Source organism: Arvicola amphibius, chromosome 1, assembly GCF_903992535.2.
Source record: "Arvicola amphibius chromosome 1, mArvAmp1.2, whole genome shotgun sequence".
In the NCBI taxonomy this organism is placed as follows: Eukaryota; Metazoa; Chordata; class Mammalia; order Rodentia; family Cricetidae; genus Arvicola; species Arvicola amphibius.
In genome coordinates this window covers 188543581-188570093 of record NC_052047.1, presented here as the reverse complement: position 1 = coordinate 188570093, position 26513 = coordinate 188543581, and the positions used below count along the sequence as shown (strand labels likewise).

The window sequence follows — 26513 nt, the reverse complement described above, 5'->3', positions numbered from 1 at the left end:
AGATTATTCTTTCCTATGTGTATTGATGCTCTTTGATTAAGAAAATGTCTATTCTCTTAATATAAATATGACAGAGGATGTGTGGTTCAGCTGAAATGCCACCTCACTTAAAGGATTCTCATGTGACCATCTGCCTGCAATGATGTCTTTCAGGATATTCAAATCATGATTGTCACCACACTTTAGGGACAGTGATTATATCCATCATTGCCTACAATTGCAGCTGTTAGTTTCAATCCTTTTTTTTGGGGGGGCAGATGTTAACTGTGCGCTTGCCCAGGCATCCGCACCCCCAGAAATCTTTGAGGATACTTCACTATTCCAAAGTTGCTTGGCATGGTAGAAACTCAATGAAGCAATGATGCTTGCTGAATTGAATGGAGGCAGAAGGGTAGATTGTTGCCTATTTGCTCAGCTCTAATTCCTATGTAGAACTGGACTTAATGATTGGAGCTAACTCTCAGGGTTACTATAAACTAAAGAGAGCCAGGAAGGCAGAAACAGCAATAAAGTCTAAAAAAATCTACCAGCCACAAAGGCATTGCACTCCCACGGTGGTTTTCCAGACATATCAGTATCGTGTGGGGATGCATGACCACCAAATATCTGGTAGTCACAGAGTCCTAGTACACAGAGCAGGAAGACCTTCTCCTCATCAGCCAGAGGTAGCAAGTATTAGAGCCCAAGAAAGAGTGAACCCTTTTGATACAGACAGAAGTTTCTGTCCTGCTTGATCCCACATCTACTCAGTACCACAGAAAAACATAGAGGCTTAAATCAATTGTAAACCGTTTAGCCTATTAGCTCAGGCTTATTATTAACTAGATATTACAACTTAATTTAGCCTATAATTCTTGTCTATGTTTAGTCACGTGATTTGGTATCTTTTCTCAGTGATACATTCTCATCTTGCTTCCTCTGCATCTGACTGGTGACTGACTCTCTGCCTTTCCTCTTCCCAGAATTCTGCTATTTTGGTTGCTATGCCTATACTTCCTGCCTGGCTATTGGTCAATCAAGTGTTTTATTAAACCAAAATGAGTGGCAAATCTTTACAGTGTACTAGAGCATTATCCCACAGAATTTTGAGGATTACCTAACAAAGCAAAGAGGTGAACCTGCCAGTGCATTGACTGGTATGATCCTCCTTGTCTCATCTCAGGAAGGGTCAGTCAGGGTCATAGAGGGACCTTGAAGCTGTGCGTCTACCGTCTACTTACACTTAATCCTGTCTAAAGGGACCTGTGATTAAGAAACTGACCTCTTGAAGTTTTGTTTGTTTTTGTGATGGAGGCGGGTCTTCTATTAATCTGTTTTCATTGGTTAATTAATAAAGAAAACTGCTTGGCCTAATAGGTTAGAAAATAGGTGGGTGGAGTAGACAGAACAGGAAGAAGGAAGTGAGGTAGATGGCTCAGACAATTGCCCTGCCTCTGCAGCCAGATGCGATGGAGCAAGCCACCAGGTCAGACATGCTGAATCTTCCCCGGTAAGACACCACTCATGGTGTTACAAAGATTATTAGATATGGGTAAGTCAAGATGTGAGAAAGAGGCTGAAAATAATGGGCCAGGCAGTGTTTAAAAGAATACAATTTATGTGTTGTTATTTCGGGTTTTAAGCTAGCCGGTGGCCGAGAGCAGGGTGGTGGGAAGCCGCCCGCAGCACCTCACTACATTTTTGTTTTTTGTTTGTTTTGCTTTGTTTTTGAAACAGGGTTTCTCTGTAGCTTTGGAGCCTGTCCTTAAACTAGCTTTTGTAAACCAGGTTGATCTCGAATTTATAGAGGTCCACCTGCTTCTGCCTCCCGAGTGCTGGGATTAAAGGCAGGCACCACCACCACCAAACTGACCTCTTGAAGTTTTAAGGACTAGGCAACAAGATATGCACAGTATCCAAATGGTTTCTTCAAAATATTTTAAATGCTTAAAACTAAGTATGTAAAACATGATCCCACCCTGGATGGTGTGGTAAGAATGCATGCTATGGCCTGAGCACTTGTGATCCACCTACAGTTTATGTTTGAAGCCTCAGCATCAATGGGATAGGCATGGAAGGAAGGGCTTGGGGAGGGTGATTAGGCCATGAGGGTAGGACAGTCATGAATGAGATCAGTACCCTTATTCAAGTAGTTCTAGATAACCACTTTCCACTGTGTGAACACAAAGTGAGAAAACGCCATTTATGGATCACGCTCTTATCAATGTCTTGGTCTTCAACTTTCTAGCATGGAGAATTTCAAGAGATACATTTTTGTCATTTGTAAGTCAATCATTGTACAGTAGCCCAGACAGAATAAAGAGGCTGTCTTATTCTTATCTCTTTCTATGACTAATTCCTTTATAGAGAGTCTGAAGTTCCCTTAAGATACTGCCTACAGGAATTCCCCTGTCCTCCTCACTAACTTATTCTACTTCCTTCCTGTCAGCTCTTTTTCCATATCTTTCCCTGTGTTTTTTCCCCCTCTGCTTTGAAGCATGTTAGCAGTCTTGATTCCCTGATCCCACTTTCCTCCCAGGCAAGACTCATGATCTCTACAGCACTGGCTCAGACATTGCTGCTCCATCCTGAACCTCTGTTTGACCTTCAGGTCCACATTCCCAACTGTTCATGTTCATGCAATCACTTCTCATGTCTTCCAAACTCACATCAAATGATCAAAACCCATTACTGTTCCCCAATACATTCTCCCCTACATAGTCCTAAATTAGTTAGTGGCAAGGACACCTCATATCTATTGTTTGGATTACAAAGTTTTTCCTTTCCTCTCACCTATAAGTTCCTAGTACTTTTGTTGCTCATTATATTCATGAGCTGTTGTCTCCTTTCTCTTTGTGATTTAATTTTCCATGGTCTACACAACCCCTGTTTTTGTTTGAAAGCATCTCCACATTCTGCCCTTTCTGCCTAAGCATCCTTTCTTCTGCATTGCCACAACAATAGGTGCCTGGCATATATATACAGAATTTTCTACTTAAAGGAAACATCATACATTTCACATCCTCTGATGCCTACAGCTTAGCTTTTCTGATTCTTCACACTATGATTTAACCACTATAGTCCATTACTGACCACTTTGTTCTCCTATGAGATAGAGATTGACCACACCAAACTCTTTGTCATTTCTGCAAAATACTGAGCACTTGTAGCAGGAATTGGCTTTGCATGTACTGTTCATTCTACCCGAAAGGTAAAATCTCTTCCTTATTAACTGGCACATATCCTTTAAAATACAGTTCAAATATCTTTATTGGAACCACTTCAATAGTTCAGGAAATATTTATTGAAGTAAATGCATGGGTCAGCCTTGCCATCTCCAGGATAGTGAAGTCACACATTTCTCCATGCTTTTTGGAGATGCTGGCTATACCTCTACATTATAGAACAAATAGCACATTAATTAGACTTACTTATCCACTTAAATTGAATGTTTTATTCATTATTGTATTCTAGTATGTATTTCCAAGACTTGTTAACAACACTCTTATCTTCCCCACAGCAAATATAACTTTGACTTAAATCTATAGCTGTATTTCCCTGGTGGGCTGCTCTGCTCTGTTTCTTAGCTGTGTGGACAATGGTAACCTAGTGAACTTAAATATCTATTTAAGAAGGACCTAATCATAGGCAAATTGCAGATAAATGCTTAAAATTAGTAGAGATTCATCAAGCTGATATCCATTTTATTAGGAGTGTCAAGACCCTGTCTCAGAAATACTTGGGACAAACACCGAGCCAATTTCCATCTTCAGACACTAGACTAGCCTCTGTTCCATTCCCAGCTGTACTCTCTCATGCCTCCTTTTGTTTTGCTCCTCCTTACCCAGTTCTGACTTTTCTTTATTTCTTTCTCTATAAGGATAAAAAAAAATCCTCATCTTTCTTTGGAATAGAATTTTGAAATCTTGGTTCTGTCATCTATTGCTTTTTTTATTGTCTCAAAGAATGAAAGTCAACTTACCTTAACCAGAGCTCTCTTGATAACATTGCCAATGTCTTGCCTCCACTCAGGAATATCGGGATTGTGGTAATCCAGGTTTGGGGAGAATGATAAGAGCTGTGACTGGAAGTACTCTGCAAGAAGACGGAATGTGCAGGTGAAGCTGGCAGAGTGAGACGCGAGGCTTCTATGGGCCATGGACCCATAGCCGTGTACATTAGAAACCAGTTCTCTTTCACAAGGTTTCAGCTACCTTTCCTTATTTTCAGCTGCTCTTTGGCTTCTGAAAAGAAAGGCATTTGCCCACCAAGAGTAGATTTGTGCTCTTCCTCATGTTGCTAACTCCTATAAAGAATATTGATTGAAATGAAAGACAAGCAGGGAATCCCAGAGGAGATCTGAACTCCCCTCTGTGTATCTCAGACAGACCAAAGCATAGCAGTCAGGAATGGCTGGGATGGATGCTTTTTAGCTCTCTGACCTCAGTTCCATTGTTGATTATTCTCTAAAAATCCCTCACAGGTGTGGAAAGTAGGTTAAACTTTGTCTCTAGAAGTGTAAGGTAATGCTTGATTTAATGACCTGGTTAGTAAGTACACATGTGTATCCACATGGTGCTAATTTATGAAAATCAGCATTTCTGATGTATCCACTTTTCAGTGTAACATTTACACTCCTACAAAAATATTTACTTCAGGTCCCAATAAGGGGCTCCAGTGGTCAGCTGGCAGAAAAGCAGGAAAAGAACTCACTGGGGCAAAGTTGGAGAAATGTGCCTTGGACAGAGGCTCACACACACTCATGTAACTCTCCAGACAACCACAATCATAGTGGCCGCCTGGGCACTCCTGGGAGGTCTGGAGGGATGGAAGCGTAGGATTGTTAATTTCACTTAAATGTTGTAATTAAGACTGTTTCCCATGGTTTAGACCATGGTGGCAACTCCGTGTATCACCAACTCCGTGTATCTGCCTTTATTTATGCTTATATTCATTTTTATTGCTCTGCTTTCATAGTGTATTGTATTAACTTCATAAGGACATTTTTGTAGATCCACATATCCCTCCATAGAGGACCCCACTTCTAACTTCTCCTTTTACTCTATTTTATTCTCCTAGGCAGTTTTGCTTCAACTTTCATGACGTATATGATATGTATATAGCTACATATGCTAACGATTTTAGCGTCATTATAAAGCCTTCACAATGATGCTGGAATTTCAACAACCAAGAAAGGAGAACCACATTACTCTGCATAGGTCATCTCATTATCCAAGACATAAATCCTACAGGGTGGGGAGGCAAATACTCCTCTGGTTTGGAGATCATTTGTCCCATGTCACACAGTAAGTGCTGTACATACAGTGCAAACACCTTAACAGATCATCAGATCTAGCTCCTTCTACAGTTCCCCGACTTTCCCTTTCCTTTAACTATAATAAATGTCATTGTCTAATAAGTACTCCAAACATGTGATCTAGATATACCACAAGGTGTGTATCTCCACAAGGAACAACAGGTGCCTACCTGTGATCTGCCTTTTTTTAAAATTTTACTTCTCCATCCAATGAAGTCTATATTGGTGGACTTCAGTGCTCTCCCTAGAAGCTGGTCAATTCTAAAGCAGTTTATGCTTGGCACTAGTATAGGAGGAGGGAAGTACTTAGACAGAAAAGAGTATCACATGACCATGTCCAGAGCTTACCATGCACTGCAATTTCCTTGGTGTCTTGGATGAGAGCATTCCCAGCAGCTACCTGCACAGTGATGGTGTTGGTTCCCTCTGCAAGGAATGTGAAAGAGATGCTGCTGTCCAAGGTGATGAGGGGCTGCAAGAAAGAGAACAGCAAGATCCCTTCAGCCTTCCATGAGGTACCAGGTTTCCTTCCCTTCCTGTAAACCTCGGAATGTCATGCATATTCAGATAATGACAGCTCTCAGAAGTTCTTCAGTTAAAAAAGAAAAAGAAAATGAACTAACAATTTTATTTGGTTTCCCCAAACTCTGGTTATATCTCTAGAACTAGAAAGGGTATTAATCAATTGAAGATTCAGAAAATTTAAACCTAAACACTGAGTGACACTCTAGTTGTCATATCACCCTGTTCTTTCTCTTAGGCAAAACAAAATCAGCTTTTAATGCCAGTATCTGATGGCTCCTGGAGCAAGGAATCACTTCCTGTCACTACCCAGCATCCCTTGTGTTTTAGCCCATACTTCTTTGGGCTCCAGGGACTTTTCAAAGAAGTGACCTGTTACTTCAGTATCCCCTGATTTAAGCACAGTGTCATTCTTACAACAGAAAAAAACATGCAAAACAAATCCAGTGGCCTTACAATTGATTTTTTGTTGAATTATGTCTGTTTTCCCTTGCAAAGCATTTTCCCCATTTTTATTAGTTTGAGAATGTACACACATGCATATATAATAGGTTGTGATTTAGTTTTCTTTTTGCTTCCTCCTGACTTAGCAAAAGATAGAGACTTATCAAGGACAAAAGGAGAAATAGAATGCAAGAAAGTTCTTGAGGAAGGGAAGGCAGAGCTTGAGATGGAAGAGTCAGTTATCCAGCAACTTTCTTAAGACCCTTGTCTTCTCATGATCCCTGTGCTGTGGAAGGTAAGGGATAACAGCTGGAGGCTGGGCAAAGGCACACAAGGAAATGCTTCAAGCATAGATGAGCAGACTCACTATTCCCTCCACGCATTGGGACAACAAGATAGAGAATGATAATGTAGCTTGCTGAAGGATGCACAGAACCGCACTCTAAGGGGGGTAAGTATCTGCCAATCCCCACAGTGTATTCATCATTGGCTGGATATGGGCACCCAGAGAAATGCAAAGGCCCGGAGATGCGGTTTTTAGACAGTGTTCTTTCTATAAGACTGAAATCCTTTTATTCTCACCATATTTGACAGGGCTTCTGAAGGATTAATTTGATTTTTTCTATTTCAAATTCTATAGCACTTCTTTATGATCAGACTCATGGTTGTTGGGCAGAATCAGAGATACTACCCCAAGCTTCTGATATATTTTCTTCTCTCTTTATTGAATAAAAAAGGAAGGGAATATATAAAGAAATAACATTTCCCTTCAGCTGAAGACAGCTCCTGAGGTGTAGGCATTATTTATCATACATATGGCTTCAGAATGGCACCTGTGAGCCTTTGGAGATGAGCAAAGGATAAGGTAGAAATGGATCTATCTCTCACACCGTGATGCCATGTGTGTTTAGAGTCCTGTTTCTTTAATATTTTGCTTATTTTTATTCTATGTGTATATATGCTGTACCTACATATACTCTGTGTATAACATGTGTGCAGTACCTGCAGAGGCAAAAAGAGGGTATCAGATTCCCCAGAATTTGGAGGCTAAGAATTAAATTTTTAATTCTTAAGTCCGCTGAAAGAGCAGCAAATAATCTTAACTGCTGAGCCATCTCCCCAACTCTAGAGTCTTGTTTTGAGAAGTATGCAGAAGACAACCGGGGCTCTGCATGGTGGTGTCATTCACACCACAGAAAGATAGAAGATCCATGGCCATGAAATGAGAGGCTATGTGTACCACACTGTTGATGTCTCCTGAATGACAAGAACAGTGACTTACAACTCAAGACCCAGCAATACCACTTTTGGGGATATATTTAAAGGATGCTCAATCATGCTACAAGGACATGTGCTCAACTATGTTCATAGCAGCTTTGTTTGCCATAGACAGAACCTGAAAACAATCTAAATGCCCCTCGACTGAAGAACGGATAAGGAAAATGTGGTACATTTACACAACAGAGTACTACATAGCAGTAAAAAAATAACGACACCTTGAATTTTGCAGGAAAATGGATGGAGCTAGAAAACATAATTTTGAGTGAGGTAACCCAGATACAGAAAGACAATTATCACATGTACTCACTCATAAGTGGTTTTTAAATATAAAGCAAAGAAAACCAACCAAAAAATCACAATCCCAGAGAACCTAGACAACAATGAGGACCCTAAGAGAGACATACATAGATCTAATTTACATGGGAAGTAGAAAAAGACAAGATCTCCTGAGTAAACTGGGAGCATGGGGACCTTGGGAGAGGACTGAAGGGGAGGGGAAAGGCAGGAAAGGAAGCAGAGAAAAATGTAGAGCTCAATAAAAATAAAAAGAGCAACTTTCATAGATGTATATAATAAACAATGGTTGCCAAAGACAAGGGAATTGGAAATATACAGTACTTTGTTTTAAAAAAGAAACACAAACTTTTAGTTTCAAGATGAAAAAAGAAAAAAGAACTCTGGCTCCATCGCTATTTTAATGAATGACTTAGGCAACATATATGTCTGTTGTAGGTCTCCTCTTTATCTGTTTAGGGAAAAGGGTGACACTGTGTATCCCCGTATCTCAGAGTAGCCAATGGCACAGTGTTGATGAACTTCTGGAGAAGTCCTCTTTGCTGTGGTCTATAAAACAATTGTATGTGTCTATGATACTATACAGAAACAACTATACCTATTTTCTTCAGGTATTATATGACAATTAAAAATAAAATACAGAATTTATGTCTAAAACATGAACGCTTGGAGTTAGGCTATCTCTGAGAAGTCTTCCGAGATTGACCTAAGAGACTGACAAATGACTGTGGGTACATTTTGCTTACTACTATTGTACACTGTATTAATCCTTATGAGTCAGAGGCCTTCCAAGATCTTTGAAAACAAAATGAGACATCAAGATGTAATAGTACAATGGTTAAAAGTTATTTTTAAATGATATTGCCAAACACTGTTGAAACTACAAAGCAAACTGGAACTCTCATCCTATTTTGTAGAAATATAAAAGAACTGCAACCATTCTGAGGAAAGTTTGGTTTGTTAGAAATTGTGAGAACCTTTCCCATAGTGATTTGCCATTTCATATGTCATAATCTGCCACTGTAGTCTCTGGAATTTAGTTAAGAGAAAACATACATGTACATTTAATGAAATTCATAGCAGCTGTTCACATCATCTTAAAATGTGGGCAGTCTATAAATTCACCAATGAGAAAATAAAAATTAGCCATGGGAACTTCATACAACAAAAAATATTATTAATGCATACATATACATAGGTACCCATAAAAATACAGATGTGTGACTGTTAAAAACCACAAGAGGTGAAAGAGATCATTTTGCACTATATGATTACAATTGTATGATAGTCTGTAGCAGGCAAATCTGGGATATAATGGGGAGTCTGGGATGGAGACTGGTTGGCTGAGAACATGAAGGAAACTTGGAGAAGGTTGGTGATAAGGCATCAAAACAGGAGTATACCCAAGTGAATGCCTTTTCAAATGGTAAATACACACTGCAGATTCATACATTACATTGTTGATACATATTTTTCAATCCCAAGGAGGAAAATTTTCAAGAAACTAACAACCCATAGTCAATCATTTGCAACTTTAGTGATTTAGAACAAAACACATAATCTTAAAGTTACTTTAAAATAAATTTTTAAATCAAGGTTAATGAATGTATAGACCGGAATGCGGAGATAGACTTGTGACATTTCCATAATAAACATAATTAGCATACTACACACAGTGGATATGTGTGCAGAAAGGAACTACTTCTAGTTCCTTGCAAAATTCTGACCATTTTATTGTATATCCAAAATTTTTATAGCAAAATGCTAGGTGAAAGATTTTTAAAAGGGATAATAGGAATGTTTTTGTTTTTCTAGTCTCTGAAGGAACCCCTCAGGTGGTGAATATCTTCAATTGTTCTGTCCTGTTTGCTGCCCCTGAGCAGTCCTTCTATGGCTCAGGACTTTTCTCTCTGTTCCTAGTTTCTTCTGGATGTCTTCACTATTCCCTTGTCATCTACATCAGCTCTATGTGGGACCTATGGCCCTCTCCCTTCCCCAGAAGATCCTTCTTATCCCAAGACTTAGCTGGTTATGACATTTGATCAATAGCATCTCCTCTGAGAGAAGCTGATTCCCTCCTGTCCGAGCAAATCTTATCTTGTCTCCATCTGGCTGCTTCTCTAGGTTCCAGAGCCAAGAGAGGGTTCAGGGCTGAAGGACAATGGGAGCATTTCATCAGAGGTGGGTGAATGCAAGCCATCACAGCTGCCAGTTGGGGCACAGAGCCACAGCAAACACATGCTGATGGATGGGGATGCTTGGTCTCTGGGTGGCAGGCCACAGACAGGCATCTATGCTAGGTAAATACAGAAGCCAATTCTGCTTCCCAAATTGCTTTTGTTTTTCATCAGCGGTTATGGTAACATGGCTGATTTCACCTTCCCCACAAAGCTGGAACAGTCAACAGGATCTTTGAGTTCTTCATTGGCCACTGATGTAGAATGCCCAATGCTAAATTAAATCAAGTATTTTAAGGTTCATTTACTCAAATCTATTAGGCATGCAGACACATTTATTAAGCCAGACCTCTGTTAATCCCAGCAAATTGGCCATTCAGAGACCCACAAACCCAGCAGGCAGACGATTGACTTTTCTGCCTCTGCTTTTGTCCTAGCTGCAGAGCCAGCTTGCAGTGGGCCCCTTAGAATAATGCCTCATGCCCTGCCTAGGCTTTGGGTTGCGTGACTCATAGTGAAGAGTCCTTCACATGTGACAGGTCACAAATTATCCAACCGAGCCTGGCAAGAAATAATAAAAGCTCTGGGGAACTATTTAGTTCTAAGATTTCCACTTGACTAACGGACTAGTGAGCTGCAGGGCAATCTCTGGATACAGGCTCCACCCGCAGTCTGCACAGCGAGTTGTGAGAATGTTGCACCTCTCACAATCCCCACAGTTTAACATGTGCACCTCGTTCACATCTTTCACCAGCAAACTGAGCAAACAATGCAATCACTATACTTGCCTCACTGAATCTGCAGAGATTACACAGCAGTGTATGAAAAGTGCTTATCATATAAAATGAAAAGGCAGGATATATAATTGTGGCATACCATGCACAGAACCACGGGAAACTTAAACACACACAAAATTAAGAAAGAAATACAGCAAAATAGTATTCATAGCTGTGTTATAACTATAGATTGATAAGAAAATTCAGAGTTGAAAATGATTTAATATATATGCACGAACACCACACACACGCACACACACACAAAGACACACACATGGACACACACACAGAAATATTTCTATTGAAGCATCACATAATCATGATAGCTCTGTGTAATTTTATCTCTTATCACCTTACATTAAACATGATTTTTATGACAAAAATAATATATATATATATAAAATATTTTATAATGTCTGATCCTTCCAGGTTTAAGTGTTTTTCTTCCAATGTCTGCCCAAATGAATGCTCTTTTTTGACAGTCTTCATCCACATGGAATACAACCACTTGCAAGGATTAACTTTTACACCTAAATTTTTCCTTTTCCATGCCTCGCCTCTGCTGCTCCTTCAAAGTCTGCTGAGGACCATTTCCATTTCCATAAGTGACACTCTCTGGCTCACAAGGCTTGCATCCAACACTAGCTAGGATGCCCAACTTGGCTTGCATGTGGATGCTCCCAATGCCTTCCCTTCTTATTCATTTTCCTGGATGTTAAATTCATATTATCAAATAGAGCACATTTCTTGAAGGCGAGAAATGGAATTTACCCTTCTTTGTATTCCTCACATCTAGTAGAAAAGCAGCTTCTGAGAAAGATCTGTGGAGGACCTGATACAATTTTATGTCCCCTGCTGATAGTTCTGTCGGTACGTAAGCCAACAGCTGGGTCTCAGGAATGCTCATTATTTTCTATTTATCTGTACATCATACTTCCACACCAATTACTCTATGTGTTTTCATCTTGCCTTTTCAGATGGAACACAATTTCTTTGAAGGTAGGGATAATGCTGTCCATGCCTTTTACCCCTGATATTAATAGCATCAGAATAAGAACTGGCTATAGAGTTAGAGGGTCACTTTATTTGTATCAATACTTTTATTTAACTTAACCACCTGAGTAAACTTTCCTACTTCATGTGGTACACACACACACACACACACACACACACACACACACCAAACTAATTTCCAAGGTTACCAGCCTATGTGTCCCCTATAAAATGGGGTTTCTGGTGATTAAATAAATAAAGCTGCTCTGATGATTAAATAAAATAATAAATATTGAGAAAATAAAGCAAATACTAGGGATAAATAAATGAGAATTGGTTCATTTTAAAGAGCAGTTTGCTAGTCAAAGGGAGCCCAACAGATCTGAAGCTGACCACACTCACCAACACATCCCAAAACACACATTCCTTTTTCAGCCCACTGTGGTGATCATTGGTTCAATTATGGTGTAATGTGGCCCCTTCTCCATTAATGGGTTTCTAGCATGGTGATAACAAAAAGCACTGAAAATGAGTCTCTTTCAAATGCAGGAAGTAACTGTTTTTGTAGACAGTCATATGACCTGTATAACCCTGTCAGATTTTATTCCTAGATCTAAATGTCATCAGTATGTAACAATGTCTGATGCTCCCAAAATCTTAGCCATGTTCTATGTGATTCATGAGTATTCTTTGCTTAAAGCTCATGAAAATAATCAACTGTAGTTTTTACTGCTAGTACTTGACTTGACAGTTAATAAAACTGAGACTCGATGAAAGTAAATGTTTTGACCAATGGACTAAAACAAAGAAAAATCTGTCTGGATTTCAACCCAAGTTTGTCATATTCTGAAATTATTTTATACTTTTGGCTTTCAGGTATTGCTAGCTTTGTTCTTTGGAAACAAATATCAACTGGTATTAACCTTTGTGTCATGGGAGGCCTATACATTGCGCTCCATTTTTAAGCTTCTGGATGGGAATTTCTTATCAAAAGGAATACCTCCAGTAATCAATTAAAGAATTGAAACTACATTGTCAATATGCACTTAAAATTCTCATAATATGTCATAACATCTGTATGTGTGAGAGAGACTTCAATGCATAACTCCATGATGTTAAATGCTAGTTCCCTGATTACAGACAAAAAGACTCAATAACTCAAGCTAACATATAATTATCAAGGAAATCAAAACTAGAGTCTTCAATCTCTTTTTCCATTCATTAGTTACTCTGAATCAAATACATAGAGACCATTATTAGGCACTTCATATTTTAGAATCAGCACTTAAGAGAAAATAGGCACCGCAAAGACATTTGCATTTGCATCTTTAGCTTCCCATTGTCTGCCAACTAAATTTCTATGCTGAGACCCATCCAAGAATTGGTCTCATTATATACAGTGGTTTCTCACTAAAGATGATAAAGCAAATGTACATTAATAGAAAATAATTTCCCAAATAGAAGCCAAACTCTCACATTCTCGGGGGAAAAATAAACGTTTCCCCCAGTGATTTTCTCATTCCTCTTTTCTTTTTATATCGCATGATTTTTAAAGAAAAATGACTGCTCAGTAACGCTAAGGGGATAAACATTCCCAGTAATGCAGCATTCTTGTGCTGAGTAATGGCATAGGCTTCATGGATTTAGGGCTTCTGAGTCTGAGGTCTGTTTCTTCAACTAATCAAGGGTTTCAACTTGGGATGCTGGTTATACACTGTGAGAGGCTTTCTACTGTACCAAGTATAGACCTGACTATCTGTTGCCATTCTGAAAAAAATCCAGAAATGCAAAAGGATTAGTCACTCATACTGCAAAGTTAAATTAAAGCTGCTAAGCAGAAATAGTACAAACTGAAAGTCCCCTGGGTCCATGAATCTTTTTTTACCATCATTTTAATAGATGTATTTCAATGATAAACAGTAACGCATCCAGTTGCTGACCATGTAGTAGTGATATTTAAATGTGCACCATCTTATTTTTTACAGTAGGCAAGATGAGAGAGTGAGTGAATGACAGCTTAGGACAAACAACCCATCCAAGTTCAAGCATCCAGGATTATCTGAGACATAGCCATTCTGGTAACATAACTCATGACTCTCAGTCCCAGGTCCATGCACCCTCTGCTGTATTATGCTGTCATTTTATACCAGATCAGGAGGAGGCACCTCCCAGCCTTACCTCTCAGGGGTGAGGATAGAGGTAGAAATCATATCATCATTCCAAACTAATAACTGAGTAGTTATTTATTTTACCTCTTGGTACCCAACTCATCCAAATTTGGCATGTTACTTGTATTATTTTTAAATTAGTATCTTGGCCAGGATAAGCAACATCAAGGACATAATAGATTTTCACGGTAAACAAACATAGGATAGTTAAAACTGCAGGGACGATCGGGTGAGTCATAGGAGGCCTTCATGGCTTTGTAAATTTTAGAGACAAGAGCTGGCCAGGGTCTCCCATAAATACTGGAGAAATGTGCTTTTGTGCTTCTTTCAGCAAGGGGGATAAGGGATAATTTCCAAGTACATCAGTGCACTATGGCTTATTAAAAAATCTGTCCCTAGAAGAAACAAATAAATTAGAGCCTAACTTGCAAGGGTTTTTATCTTAGTCTAACAGTTGTAGTAAAAAGAGACACTATCTCAATTCCAAATGAGCCTAGTCACTGTGTATGTACAAATGTGTGTGTGTGTGTGCACGAAAGTGTGCATGTGCAATGTGTGTGTACTGTGAAATACCTGGGAAGCACACAATCCAAAGTCAAAGTCATAGGATCCCTAAAAGAATGAGGGAGTTTTCAAGGGCAGAGGAAGGATATGAAGGGATAGGTAGATGGATGAGATCAGGACTCAGGACGCACAATGTGAAATCCATAAAGAATCAACAAAAAAGTATTTTGAATTTTAAAAAAAATTCAAAAAAGTATTAACAACAAATGAGCTCTTGAGATGTCTTAGTTCAGTACAACCAGGTTTCAAGATTCAGAGTGAATATACATAAGTCAGTCATTCTATTAGATACTGGTATTGCACAGGTGAAATCTTAATTAAAATCAATGCCATCTGCATCAGCACTACTAAAAATGAAATGTCAGACTTAGCCATAAATCTAATAAGATATCTGCAAGATCTGTAGATGACTATGAAATTCTGCTGAAGAAAATCATGGGCTAAGCAAACGAGCAGAGAGACATTCCATGTCTGTGGGGAGGAAGACTCACTATTGTCAAAGTTTTAGATCTCCACAAGTTGACATATCGATGATACATCCCCCCAAAATATTCTGAAAAGTAATTTTTTAGATCTCAACAAACTCAGTCTAAGTTTTTATAGAAAAGAAAAAGACCCATGCAAGGCAACAAAATATTGATATGAAACTGTACCTCAGATTTACTACAAACTTAACAAGCAAGACGGCATGGCGACAGGGAAGGAAGACAAAAGATCATGAGAACAAATACACAGTGTTACATGTGATCTTTGCCAGAGAAGGAAGGGTAACAAAACACAGCAAAGACAGAGCTTCCAAGAGATTAAGTTGGAACATTAGGAGAGCTGCACGCCCAAGCATAGGAACCCTGCCACAGGCCTAACTTCTCTCAGAGATGGACTAAAATGGATTGTAAGCTTAAATGTAAAACAAAAATTTTTAAAACTCTAGAATATTATGTAAGAAAAAACTCAGATTGCATTGTATACAGCAGTGGCATTGTAGATAAATATCAAAGTCACAAAGCACCCTGCAATTAATAGGGTGGACTTCATTAAATTTCAATGTCTAAGCTTTGAAAGAGACATTATCAAGAGAAAAGAAACAGGCAGGAAGGATATATCTTCAAAAGGTGCAAGAATTGTTATGCAAAATATATGAGTAAATCTAAGAAACATTAAACAGAGTCAAGTAAGCATCTTGGTTTTAGAATAGAATGAAAAAATGAATGAAATTTATGCCCTGGCAATGCTGAAGCATGCATGGGCAGCCCGTATATGGCAGTTTTGTTCAATGTGTCCATATTGGGCTTCGTGGCTTAATTTGATGAGGACGACTGACCAGATCTCTTCCTCTTTAGAACAATAGACACTCCATCAAACACAATATAAACTGGCCAGTGGGCTTAGAGCACATTCTCCACATAATATGTCATCTGGGAAATGCACATTCACATGCGATACCATTAGATTCCCGGAAGAATGACAAAGTCCAGACCAACACCATCAAACCTGGGGAGAATATTAAGTAAGAGAAGCTGTGCTTCACTGTGGGAAGGTAAAGATGCAATGGCTAGAGAGATGGTTGAGTGGAAAAAGGCACATACTGATCTTTCAAAAGGCCCAATTCAAATTCCTAGCACCCACACATCTGCCCACAACCATATGTAACTCCAGCTCCAGAGAAATCAGATGCCCTTTGTGATTAAATGCCTTTAATCCCAGCACTCAGGATGGAGAGCAGGCAGATTTCTGTTGAGTTTGAGGCCACCCTGCTCTACTAGAGCTAGTCCCAGGACAGACACCAAAGAAACCCTGTCTATAAAAACCAAAACTAAAAAAAAAAAAAAGAAAGAAAGAAAAAGAAAAGAAAAAGAAATGAGCTATCAAGACATGAATCATGAAACAACATGGAAATTATTTAAATACATATTACTAACTGAAAAACAATCCAACTTGTAAAGAAAACAAACTAATGAGTCTAACTGCAGGATATTATCAAATAAAAACTAGAGATACTAGTGGCAGATGTTGAGGAGGAGGAAGAGATGAATAAGTAAATCACTGATGATTGTGGAGAAACTCTACTACTTGGTTTCTTACATTTGTTTTGTTCTAACCCAAAGAAAGACCCCTAATATAAACTTTATAATCTTGGTGATAATGACCTGCATATAAAGTTCACCAACTATAACAAATGCATTGTGTTTATAAAGAAGAAGGCTGCACATTGGTGGGAACAGGGAACAGATGAAATCTCTGCATGCCTCTCTCAATTTCTCTGTAAATGTGAAATGCTTTGGAAGTTAAGTTTCAGGACCCTGAGACAGCTCATCAAGTATAAGAGCTTGCTGCCTGTTAACTGAGTTTGACTGCTGGAATCCACATGGCAGGTAGAAGACAGGAAGGGGCTCCTGCAAGTTGTCCTTTGGTCTCCATACATGCTGCCCTTCAGCATGCACCCAAAGAAATAAATAAACATACTATTTTTAAAATCTAAATGTTACCTTTTAAAAACCAATAAAGTTAGAGAACATTAATGCAGTTGATGATCTTTTCGCCTAATATTTATGAGTATCAGCACTTGACACAAGCATCATCGTCAACAGGCTCTGGGTGTAGGCCCGTTTTCAAAGTTCCAACAGTTGATCTTTCTTGTTTCTTACTCTACGGCACAGCCACCTTATCACTGTCCCTAAAACAACTTGTGTTGGTAGAACACGTGGAAGGTGTTGATGAGAATTCTTTACATGTCATCCAACTTTATTTCTCGCCCTGACAGCTAGGTGTCTAGCTCATGCTTGACCCATGTGAACTCTCAGTCTCAGAGATGCCCTGCTATTGTGCACCACAGCAGCAGAAAGGCCAGGAACTAAAGCAAAACAGACTCAATGACTCTTTACAGATTTCAATTTGAAGAAAAAGAGCCTGCAGATTTGTACCATTTCCCAAAGTGCTCTTCCTGTCGAACAGTTAGTTGAAGTTTCTCTACTAAGTTCCTCCCCCAGGAAGCATTTTTGTTCAGTTCTGTGGTATACTTAACTTCACTATGTCCCAGTTATTGGGACAATCCAGTTCCTGCAAACTAATAGACTGGAACATAGGAATCTAGATCAACTTTGATACTGAGGAGAGAGGGCCAAACCTTTGTGCTATTGCCAAACCACCAGAAGTAGGTAAGGGTCCCCATTTGACTGGGCCACACAACTGCACTGATATTCACATCCTTGTTTCTTATGGCGACAAATGGAACTCGAAGGTGAACATGTTCCACTGGACCTAAAAGAAAAGGAGGGGGAAAGACAGTGTTTATGTTCCCAGAACAATCCATCAACTTTTTTACAGCCTTGATGTTTAATCTCTCTCTTTATGACTATGCCTGTAAACAAAAAGGCCATGATCACAAATCCTAAAATGCTGGTGTGTGTGTGTGTGTGTGTGTGTGTGTGTGTGTGTGTATGTGTGTTCTTTAATTGTAGCAGAGGTATAACAAAAAATTCAAATCAAGTTTCTGATTTCTTGAGCGACAGAAGAATTGAATTTACATCTGGTGAGCCCACCCACCTTGGATACTTATGAAACTCCAGTTGAAGGACAAATCTACTTTACTAGACAGTTAGCCATTAAATAGAATGATAAACAGCAGCCTGTTTTATTTTTGAGAATTAGCCCATTTTGTGACTTGAGGTCAGTGAACTATATGGAAGGCTCTTCCATTATCTTCAATGGCTAATTGTTTTCCATCCACTTCAACAATTGGCCATTGTGCCTCATCATCTGGAGGACATACTGAGTGCCACTCAGAGGCTTATAAGGCTACTTTACAGAAAGGGAAGAACATAGCTGCCTAAACTAGAGGAGAAGCAAACATCAGGCCTCCAAAACGATAATAACACAGCTTCTCCCCTTTGCTCAGAAAACATAAACAGCACTGTGCTCTAAGCTATACCATCCAGTAAAAGGATGTCTATGAACACAGCCTAGGTCAAAGTGACACTAGTCACTTCATTCAAAATAAAAAGAGGACAGGGAAATACTGGCAGAGAATTGTTTGCATATTCATTTTACATCTGGGAGACTCTGATTTTAAGACTTGTCAGATATTCTTTTCTTGACATTTAAGAAAACATGTATGTGCCTACATGATCCTATCTTAGGGGAGTTTAGCTAAGCACAGAGTGGATGGAAGTCATAGGATCACACACACACACACACACACACACACACACACACATGGGATCTATGAGCTAACAAAAGAAAGCAATAGAATATTGCTTGTTAGAGGTGGGTGGGAGAGATGCTGGTCAAAGAATATGAAATACATTCTAGAATCTATTGCACTCTGATGTGAAGTATACTTAAGTACATGTATTACATTTGAAAAATCTTTAAAAACAGATTTTTAAGAGTTCTCACCACTGAAAAAGTAAGTTTGGGATGTAATGTTTGTGACAATTAGCCTGATGGAGCCATCACACAATTTATGCATGTGTTTGAGAAACATCATGCTGTACATGATTAACATATGATTTCTGTCAGTTTAAAAATAAAATGCAGAAAAAATAAAAACACCCATCCATCTATAGCTTGAAAATACTTCCTGCCTACAGCTCTCTGCCCTGACTCCAGACATATGGCACCTCAAGACTCTTTACCAGCACACTATTTCAACCCTGACACTTCATATACACATTAGGCTGACATTTTTTAATTATTTTAAATGAGAAAATCTGTATTATTTTTACATGGTCTGCTTGATGTCAGCCACAGAAACACAAGGTGCGAGAAAACATTGGCAACTTCTTCAGAAACTTCTTTCTCATATCTAATGGGTAAGGTATAGAAAATCTCTCAGTGATTTGTGTTCCTCTGGACAGTGAGGGATAGCAGACAAGGAGGAGGCTAGCCTAGGAGGGAGAGGAGAATTATGGTGATCTACTCAACACTGCAGAGTCTTATGCCTGGGTCCAGGTCTTCCATTCTTCCCTTGATTGAAAGATGGCTCTTCCATCCTAGAAGCCAATGTTCCTATTTTCATTCCATTCCCCAAACGGCATGAAGCTCTTTCCAAGCTGCCTCATGAGACCCTTAGGCATTTAAAGTTTGTCCAAACTGTACATGACTGTAATCCTGGAAACCCCTCCCTAGAGTTTTTATGACTAACATGGTCCCGTTTATTCCAGTTTCAGGTCAAGCATGTCTGACCAAAACTAATCACTGCAAACAATAACTAAGAGCAGATTTTACTGCAAAAATCCTGAGCCAGATCTTGGCTTTAAGGTGGGAACAGATTACAGAACAGTGAGAAGAGAGCTGAATGGATGGGAAAGAAAGCCTCCTGTCACACAGTTCTTCTGCTTTTGATGAAAGTCCAATAATCTGTGTGAAATTGGTTATTATAGGTGGCTAACAACTTCTTTTGTTAGTTAATGGCCCAAGGTGAGGCCAAGAGCAGTTTCCACTGTACTAACTGTCTGGGAAATGCAGCCATGATTGATTTGGAGGGAATTATGAGGACAATAAAAGTTTCAAGGAACATTTCCTCTTTCGTGCACATAACCCACAGTATAAACCCATTCCTGGCATATTCCTCCCTCTCTCTTTCTGTGAGTGTGTGTGCGTATGTGTGTGAGTGTGTACGAGGATATACTGTTCTTTCAACCTGTAGACAAAGCCCCACTCTTGGCCTCATCAGTAACATATGTGGTATAAGTGCCTGGAACAGAGGAATGTAATTTTTTTTTCCTTTGTCTTCATTTTTAAATTGTAGTAGAAGTATCAGGCAGAAAGTCAAGAGGAATTACTGTAACAACCTGTACTGTTTATCACTTGGCAAGGCAGGTGTGGAACAGTGTTCTCCATACTGTGAACATTTATGTTAATATGTTTATCACAAGGTAAGCTAGGTGTGGAGCAGTGTTCTCCATGCTGTGAACATATATGATAACATGCTCCTGAAATTTCCCTCCTTCACAAAGATCTGTATGCAGGGTTGGTCCTGGACTGGTATCTAGGAACTTGACTTTGAGAGTAACCCTAACCAATAATTACCTGGAAAGAGTTGTTCCCTTGAAAACAATATGGTTTATTCATAATATCTGCTTTCTACTAAGAGTTCGGAAGTTTGGCTTATATCAGATAGATAGTGACTCTGTGACCATCACAAATTTTGGACTCCAAATCCTTAGCAAGTTTCTCTGGTAGAAGGCACCTACATATCACAACTTTTTGTTAAAGCAATTAGCATGTCATGTGTGACCGCGTGTGTGTGGCTTATATATGCTTTTGTATGTGTGTGCATGTGTACATGCTTTTATGTGTGTATATGTTCATGAAACCTAGAGTTTGACATCAGAAGTGTTCTCCTTTTTCTCTTTGAGTCAGGACTCCTTCCTGAACTTGCCACACATTGATTTGGCTAAGCAGGCTTGCCAAACAGTCCCATAGATCTACCAGTCTTCATGTGACCCCATCACCAAGTGCTAAGATTCAGATGTTTACCACAACCACAGGCATTATGAGGGTTCTGGAAATCCAAATTCAGACTCAATGTTTGCCCAACAGTTAAACTTTACTGACTGGCTTAGCCTTTTCCTTTGCTGAGCTTGCTTTGACTGTCTTCTCTGGAACAAAATAGAGCCAAGGATGAAGTTATGTACTAACCTCTAGTTTCTACCTAGTGTCTTGCCATGCCTAGGAGTGGTCTTGGGTACCCCTAGCAAATACATCATCTACTTTGATTCCCACTTTGATTCTTAGATTTCTTTTAATCTAAGGGATAAGATGAAGAATTCAAGTTTTGTAAGGGCTAGGCAGGTTGACTACACAGGACAGTCAAAAGGATTATGATCAGAGTTCAAACAGCGCAAAACCCGAGCCCATGAAGAAGGGTACACAGCACTCATATGGGCTCCTAGTCTGGCGCTGCTGGAACAGAGAGACTGCATTGGGTATATATGGATCTACATTACTGTGTCTATTTATAACTCATTTTTAAAAGTAGCTCTTCTTCAACAGGATGAAAATAACACAAGGGCAGCATCATATTTGTACTGATGACTCTAAGTGCCCGGTAGAGTCCCTTACACACATTAAGAACTCAATAGCTATTTCCTGAATGACTTAGTGAGTGGTTAGGCATGCCTTGTGTAGTTCATTTCTATTGGTCCCCAAACCCTGTGAGGCCAGGCAGTGCTTAGACTTAAACCATTTCAAAATTGGAATTAAGCTAGAGGTATGTATTACAGATTGGCATGGTAGAGATACAAATGATCTGTAGTCCAGGTTGCTTTCTATACATTTGTATTATATATCACTGCTATATTTTTCACTAGAAGGTAAAATAGCTCACTGCTGGCCACGAGCCCTTTAGGAATGTGCTATTCACATACAAGAGTTTACACAATCACTGGGTCATTAAAAGGAATGGGTTTCTTTTATTCACTTCAACTCTTTCAAACATATAATTTTCATTTTATGTGACATATTACTAGAAAGACATTATGGAATACACAGTGGTCCCTGCTGATCCATTTTCACTTGGCACAATTTCAGTTACTCAGAGCCAATTATAGCCTGAAAGTTTTAAAAGGAACATACAGAAGTAAATAAAAATCCTAAGTTTTCAATTGCCAATTGCTCTGAGTATCATGATGAAATATCTTGGAATACTTTGTTCATGGATATGGGAAAGGCTCCCTCTAAAACAAAGACTAGAGAAGTCTTTAAACCTGTAAGTATTTCTGATGAGGTGCAGTGAATGAATCCGTGTCAGCCCATATCAAACATACCCTGAGTCCATAATCTAGAAACAACATTGTTTGTTTCAGTTAACATGATTAAAGTTTCAATAACACACAAAAAGCAGTCAGCACAAACAAATATTCCAGAATCTTCAATGCTTTTTCAACCCAGCAGCAGCCAGTGTCATTGAAGCCGACTACAGCACAACACAAAATTGTATTTACAATACAATGGGCATGAAATAACCTTGGATGTATGAAAATCGTTATTTTTAAATCATATTCAATTCTTGAAAGCAATTGAAACATGTGTTTTTCAGATCCTCCTTGGGCTCTTCCAACAGAGCCGAACATTTACTTTGACATCTGCATTTTTTACTCAGTGTGCCAAATGAACCTAGGACCATCATCTGGATGGGCCTCCATATTTATTTACCTTTCAGGAATCTCTAAAGCAAAAGGAAAAGACATTTTATCTACATGAGAGTATGCATGTGCACCAACCTATCAGAATGGCGCTACAAAGTAAAGAACCTCAGTAATGTTGCCTATATATTTAAAATATGCAATCCACTTCAGCACCGTGAAATTAAATTATAGCTGGATGTGCATTTTTTGACTTGGATGATATTAGGAGCCGCAATGAACCTGGCTTCAGCTCTGAAACTCTAGAAAGTAAAATCTGGACAGATGGAGTTGCCAACTGGTTAAAAAAGGGCGTGGCGCGGGGGCAGGGGGTGCTCATTGCTACTTACAAACCACATGTAGGAAGAGGACGGCTGTATCAGAACCAAGGTTGTTCTCTGCATATGCTGTCACCTGGAAGATGCCCGCACTCTTATACACATGTTTGATGCCATCCTCAATGGGGCTGAAGTTGGCATAGGACACAGCAATTCCATCCCCAAAGTCAAGCTGGATGTTGGTCCTTTGGAGGTCACCCTGCAAGCAAACAGAAATTGGTTGTTCTCCTCATAGGTTCTGTTTGACTTTTATCTGATACCAATTCTCACAGCTTCAACATTTCAGTCCTGACAACCTATAGTGATACCTCCTTAGCACAAACTAATATTCTTGAAGACCTGTGGGCTAGGGCTGAAAACCTTCATGTCCAACTTTGGGGCTGCTTGATTTGATAGGACTCTGGCCATAGTGGTTAGGAAGAGGGTATCCAATGTTCTGATATGGAAAGACCATGTACTCCAGATTCCCCACAAACATTCTTTTCTGTGTCGTGATAATAATAGCAATAAGGTAATAGCTAGCACTGTTACATACCTTCATAAGAAGCCAAGCAGTTAGTCCCCTCAACTTTATGTTATACAAAGCTTTTATTTGAGCTTCGAGCCCATTTCTCTGTGTGATCATATGTATGTATGAACATCCAGAGGAAAGTAAGTCATGTTTGAGTAATAGGAAGTATTACTTTCTAACAGCAGTAGAAAGTATTACCGTCCTCACTTTTATAGTGGAGATGAAAATACTATCTACATTAAAGCCACACAGCTAACAGCAGGAAAAACCAAGTTTTGAGTCCTGATAGCTTATTTCCAATACTAATTCCTTTAATTATCATGCCATAATTTCCATTATTCTTATTTTAGTTATTTAATTTAAGATCTATGCTAGTCACTTAACATGTATTAAACACCATATTCAAAATAACAAAAGGGAGTAGATCATTATTTACATTCTAGAGATGAATACTGCCTGATATATAAATTACTTCTGTTTTCTTGCCTAGGGTTTCCTGAAACCTATCTAAGCCACCCTCTCTCCCAAGGTTTCTGCTAAGTGTGTCAGCCTACAGATGTCTCTGCCTCTGGGAAATCCAAGCACACCTTGGACACTGCCTCTGACATGATATTAGTGGCTCAGGTGGGTGCTTTATTCCCTCAAAGTTGACTGTTAGCCTCTCAAGGGCAATACTGAGCCCCATCCTTATGAAACACCTCATGCTAGATCAATATTTTAAGTAAATGTATAATATAGACCATAAAATAAAGATATAGAATGAAGAAGGTTAAAAAAAATCTGCATATAGATTGAGATGGAACAAAGAGAGAATTATATTCTGGAGTTATTAACTGATGAGGTTTGGATATGAAGTGATGCCCAGGAAATCATGTATGTTAGGGGTTGGTGCCCAGTTAGACATGCCATTGTGTCATGTTTTAAAACTTTAGGAAGTTGGACCTAAATCTCTCTCTGTCTCTTTCTCTGTGTATCTCTCTGCCTCTTTCTCTGTCCACTTCTGTCTCTGTCTGTAGGTCTGTCTGTCTGTCTGTCTGTCTGTCTGTCTGTCTCTGTCTCACTCATTTTCACTCATGCTTGGTTGCTCACTCTTGCTCTCTCTTTCTTTATGTTATCTCTTCCGCTCTCTCTTCCACTCTCTCTTTTTCACCATGACCAAAGAAGCTCTTCCAACTAGACTCCTCAACTCTGAATATGGCAACCAGAGACCATGGACTGAACTTCCTGAATCTGGGACCCAAAAATCTTTCCTCTATTAGATAAAACAAAAACAGAAAACCTCTGACTAATGCAAAAGCCAAAACCTCTGCCTCAGTACTGTGCACAGTCACGTTTCTCACTTAGAACCTCTCCCACCACGGCAACACAGATGCACAAAACATCCTGACGGGTGCTCTCTTGACCCTCACGCAATGTCAACTACCTTTGAGTTTATAAATGTAAATTAAAGTGGAAATGAACTGGAGGCAATTGAAATGGATAAGATTGTGGCTCTTCACATCCATTTGAGAAAGTTTTTATAGCTCTGGTCCCGAAAACTCTCTAGTGGAACTGTGATAATGACCTCCTCTGAATCTCAAAGTCCTCTAATTCAAGTATCAACGCGAGTGAAGGGTGAGGAGTCTGCCAGGCCAGGATAAGAAGCCTGCACCTTCCATCGCAGTGTGGTTTGGACTTTAAAGGCTCTGAAGTGCTCAGACTAGTGAGAAAAAAAAACTCCTGGCTTGCTTTGCTCCCTTGTGGAAGATCTCAAGAGCCCCAAGCAATTTGCATATAAATTTAGAGGGCATTGTCAATCAGGCAAGTCTTCCAGCAGAGAGTGCTAGCAAAGTCTCTGGTTTGGGCAAAAGGAACATCTCACATAGGGAGCGAGAAGCAGATAAGAAGACTGGAGTGCCAACATACACTCAGATTTTACTATCTGGATTGCAAAAGACACAAGCGATGAGCTAATGATGTCAGTGGCTGATATAGAAGCAACCAGTGCTGTGTTCGCTATAAACTTAACTCTAAACATCATTTCAACCGTCTTCCCCATTCTCTCATTCACATGTTCAAGACTCTTTAAAGGCTTGTGGGCTCTTCTAATTAGTGAGCCTAAGGGTTAGAATGAAGCAAGAGAGACTCTGAAAGTTGATGGCTATAATTTGAATTTTCTTCTATTTTTCTCCCCTTTTACAGGTTATGTCCTTATCGCGATAAGAATATATCCAGGTAGGTCATAATGCAATCCCAGTGCTCAGGAGGTGAAAGCATGTGGAACATAAATTTGAATGAGCATGGGAAACACCGTGAGTTCAAGTCTGGTCTGAGCTATGTAGTGAGTCACTATGTCAAAAGAATCAAGGTGAGATGGTCTCAAACAACCTAAGGGCTGTTACTATAGCTCAGAGTCAAGGTCCTGAGTTCAATTCCGAGCATAGAGGATGTGGGAGGGAGAGGAAAGAGAGAAAGAGATAGAGCAGGAAGGAGGGAGGGAAGGAGAATGAGCAAACAAGTAACTAATACAGAGGCTCCATGAACTGGGTCTTTACTACAGACGATGGAGGGGTTGTGAGTAGGTTCCGCTTCCTTTCTCTTCTTTTTCTCTCACCTTTGTCATTACTGCTGTGGGTTCTGACTGCAAACACCCAAGTGGTCACCTACCTCTTCCAGCAGAATGATGAAGGTGGCATTATGGCCCTGCTCTGCCACCAGGCGCCCATCGGTGGTTACCACGTGGAGACCCCGAGGAGCTTTTCCCGGACACAGTTGAGTCTTTGCAGAGTACTTATCCCTTAACCCATCTGTGCAGTTGTTGGACACAATCCTCCGGTACCTGAAGAGAGTTGACAAAAGACAGTTTTGACAATGCTGCAGCTTGGAGTGTGTGTGTGTGTGTGTGTGTGTGTGTATGTGTGTGTGTGTGTGTTTTGTGTGTGTGTGTGTGTGTGTGTGTGTGGTGTGTGTGAACACAATCCTCCGGTACCTGAAGAGAGTTGACAAAAGACAGTTTTGACAATGCTGCAACTTTAAGTGTGTGT

The 26513-nt window shown here is 39.5% G+C and overlaps 1 protein-coding gene across 1 annotated transcript in view; it reads right to left on the bottom strand.

Moving 5' to 3' along the window:
- Positions 1-26513, bottom strand: part of Sorcs3 (sortilin related VPS10 domain containing receptor 3) — a 628415-nt gene that overhangs the window by 10208 nt on the left and 591694 nt on the right. The window contains exons 18-22 of the mRNA XM_038331480.1: positions 26137-26308; positions 22992-23178; positions 17640-17773; positions 5645-5768; positions 3962-4074 (exon numbers count right to left, since the gene is read on the bottom strand). Of these exons, the coding sequence (XP_038187408.1) occupies positions 3962-4074; positions 5645-5768; positions 17640-17773; positions 22992-23178; positions 26137-26308 (730 nt within the window). The remainder of the gene's footprint in view (positions 1-3961; positions 4075-5644; positions 5769-17639; positions 17774-22991; positions 23179-26136; positions 26309-26513) is intronic.